The sequence below is a fragment of the Monocercomonoides exilis genome (genome assembly GCF_001643675.1).
Source record: "Monocercomonoides exilis strain PA203 chromosome Unknown scaffold3-2548433, whole genome shotgun sequence".
Taxonomy (NCBI): Eukaryota; Preaxostyla; order Oxymonadida; family Polymastigidae; genus Monocercomonoides; species Monocercomonoides exilis.
This window is the reverse complement of record NW_027150548.1, coordinates 2,118,063-2,121,396: the sequence shown is the minus strand read 5'-3', so window position 1 is coordinate 2,121,396 and position 3,334 is coordinate 2,118,063. Positions and strand designations below refer to the sequence as shown.

Here is a 3,334-nt window from a genome sequence, read left to right as displayed (position 1 = left end):
GATGGCAACACTGCCAAAAATGGCAGGGGAAATGATGTGTTCTTCAATGGCAGTAGCATCACACAATCTCCGTTTGAAAATTGTGGTTCAACAACCCCAACAAAAAGAGTATGGAACGCAGGAACAGCTGACAATGCAGTGTACAATGGCTGGCTCCCCCTCATTGCCCAGAACAAAATCGTTGCAAATGGTGGAACTGATGCTGATGTCTGTGGCAGACCCCAACAGACCCCATGTGCCACCATCGAGTATGCCCTCAACGGCTTCATTTCCCTCCTCCAAGACGCCTCTCTCACCCTCCTCACCTCAATATTTGTTCCTCTTCAAACACTCACTTTCAGCGCAGTTGACACTAAAATCACTGGAAATGGCACAACTGCCACCATCATCGCCTCCAGTGGCATTCCTCAACCATCAAACTCACATTCACAGTCATCACAATCAGCATCATCATTTTCATCCTTGTCATCATCATCAACATCTTCTTCACCAGATCCATCTGCCTCGTCTGCCCTCTTCCAACAGACCCAGGGCTCCCTCACAGTCTCTGCCCTCGCCATCGCCCACAACTCCACAAATCAAATCACTCCCATCCTCTTCCACCTCTCCGATAACTCCCCTTCCCTCAACCTCAACACAACCACCATCACCGGAACAACCTCCACACCAATCAAAACACCCCTCTTCTTCCTCACTGCTGGCTCCCTCTCCCTCAACCACACAGCAATCACCAGTCTCACCCTCAACAGCCAAAGCATCTTCCACCTCACCTCCCTCACAAATCCCCTCACCCTCAATTCCTCCAACATCACTCACATCACCTCCACAGCCACCCCTACCAGCTGTGTCCTCTCCTCTGCTTCCTCCCCTGCCCTCTCCCTCTCCCTCGCCAACTGCACCATCACCAACATCAACTCAGAACAATTCAGCCAACAGACTGCCACCAATGGCGGGTGCATCTCATTCGCCTCATCTGCCCCTGCCAACTCCTTTTCAGTGAGTGACACAAATTTCTCCACCTGCTCTGTGAGCGAGGATACAAGTTCTGGAGGAAGAGGCGGTGCTCTCATGGTTGAGTTCAATGAAGGCTCACAAGTGTCAGAATCCTCCTTTTCCATCACCAATATCGTGTTTTCAGCCAACAAGGCCAGTGTCGGAAGAGATATGTATTTTGTGTGTGAATCATTTGTCGCTTCTGTGAAGGAACCCTTGTTCACTTTCATGACAAGCATCGCTCAGAAAGACAACTCGGTTGTTGGGCACGACAGAACAGAAGCATTCGGTGATTGGAATGTCGATTTATTCATATTTCTCAACGGGCACACAGCTGACAATGAATGCGTGGAAAACATTCTTGGCATCAAAGCAATGTATTGTCGGCTATCAAAGATGCCTTGCAAGAGGACACACAACGCGATGGGTTTTCTGAAGAAGGTGAAGAACGTTGGCAAATATTATTGAATGAGCAGACAAATTGTGAATTTATGTGCAAGTGACGGTAAAATCGAAGAAAGTTGGGGAGATGGCACACAAAATTGAAGAAAACATCTCATTTTTGCATTTGATTGATTAATCACCATATATCTTCTGTAAATTCTGTTGTTTCATAGAATTTTTCTTTGAACATGTCTTTCCTCTAAATAACTTTCCTTCATCGTCTCATCTTTGATTTCTCGTTGAAGGCATTTGGCATTGTGTGATCTGAAGAAGAACATCATTTCAATCATTTATTCCGTTCAAGAATTGTTTCGATAATATGCTTTTTTCATCTGAGCCTCTTTCATCTACCAAACAAAAAAGGCAAAGTCGTCCACCATTTTTGATTGCAAGCCTGCTGCTCCGCTTTTCTTGATTCGAAATCATATCTATTGTTGTTTAATTTCAGCTGATCTTTCCTTCTTCTTTTTTGATGATTCATCTCACTTCGCATTGGATCATACTTTTGGCATTCAAATATTCAAGCTGTTCAATCAGCAATTTTTGACAAATTCAACTGAAAATTGTTTCATTAGCATTTCTTCTTCTCGGCTTATCAATCGCTAAGTAATCCTTCTTTTCATTTTCCTTTTACAATTCAGATGAAAAAAGACATCTGCATAAATTCATTTTTTTCAATGATACTTGTGAAGAAGTTAAGAATGCTTTGTATGATGTTGTTGACTGGCAAAAAATATCGTATTTGATAAATTGACTTCAGAAGGAATTGAAAATTGTTACACAAAATTTGAGATGGATAAACTGCAATTCATGAATTAAGCTGCATATCCACAAGTCATTGGCTGACTTTGAATTGTTGCTCCGACTTTTCATTTTGAAAAGAAAACCCCAATATTTTCAAATTCTTCTTCTTTATCTTCTTGTTACCACTCCAATTAAAACTCAATCGTTCTCTTTCTTCTTTTCCCCTCTCATCTCCTCAACTTCTCATTTGTTCTTCTTCTCATTTTGTTTTCTTCCTCCAACAATCCTATTCCAAAGCCACTTCTTTTCCCTTTCTTTTCCAATTCTCTGGTCGCCTCTCTCGCCAAGCACAGCCGCTCTGCAACGGTCTCTTCCAAATATTTTTCATTGAATCATCTGTTCACAAAAAATATCCTCAATTAAGCAAACAATGCCAAGCTCAGTGTGGCCGAGGCGCTTCTGATGACGTCTCGTTCAATGCCATCATTTTGAAGAAACCTAAATTAATCAACACAAAAAAATAAAAAAAAATATTGCAATCATCAATTATGAAACAAGTGAAATAATACATTCTATTTATCAGCGTCACACAACCTCAAAACAGTCCTTTCCGCTTTTTGACGTTTATTCAAGCTATTTTTCAACAAATTGCAAAGTCAATCATGCGATGAAAAACATCATTCGAAAAGGACAATCAGTGATTTTTCATCCTTCTCTTCTTCATCAACAATCATCTTTCCAATTTTTCTACTCAGTGAAGGATTGACAAAACGACCAATCCTTGCTCCATTCAGCTCTTTGCAACAGTTCATATGCTTTAACAGCAACATAGAATTTTCCATTGTCGTTTTTCTTTTCTTCATTCGTTATTATTCATTTTCGTTTTGTCAAGCATTTCAGGCATCAGAGCAGACATAAATTGTTCTTCTTCTTCCATTTTGCCTATTGTCCCATGCATTTCTTCCATTTCCTGTTTCTGTTCTTTCTCGTCGTGTGCCATCACATTTATCTATTCTTCAAAATTTATCAAGAAAGAAAGAGAGATAGAGAGAAATCATCCCAATCATCACAAATTCAAGGGAAACAATGCTCTCAAACCAGTGAGTGCTTTCAATGCGCCCTTCTCCTGCATTTTTGCAAATCCACAGAAACA

General features: G+C 40.9%; 1 protein-coding gene across 1 annotated transcript; it reads right to left on the bottom strand.

Annotated features, from left to right (window-relative positions):
- Positions 1–486: 486 nt before the first annotated feature.
- On the bottom strand, positions 487–1,232 carry MONOS_16991 (uncharacterized protein; the record flags this gene model as incomplete). The annotated part of the gene is made up of 2 exons (XM_067869870.1): positions 487–893; positions 935–1,232. The coding sequence occupies 2 exons, from the start codon at positions 1,230–1,232 to the stop codon at positions 487–489; spliced, it is 705 nt and encodes a 234-aa protein (XP_067735454.1).
- Between the last annotated feature and the right edge of the window lie 2,102 nt (positions 1,233–3,334).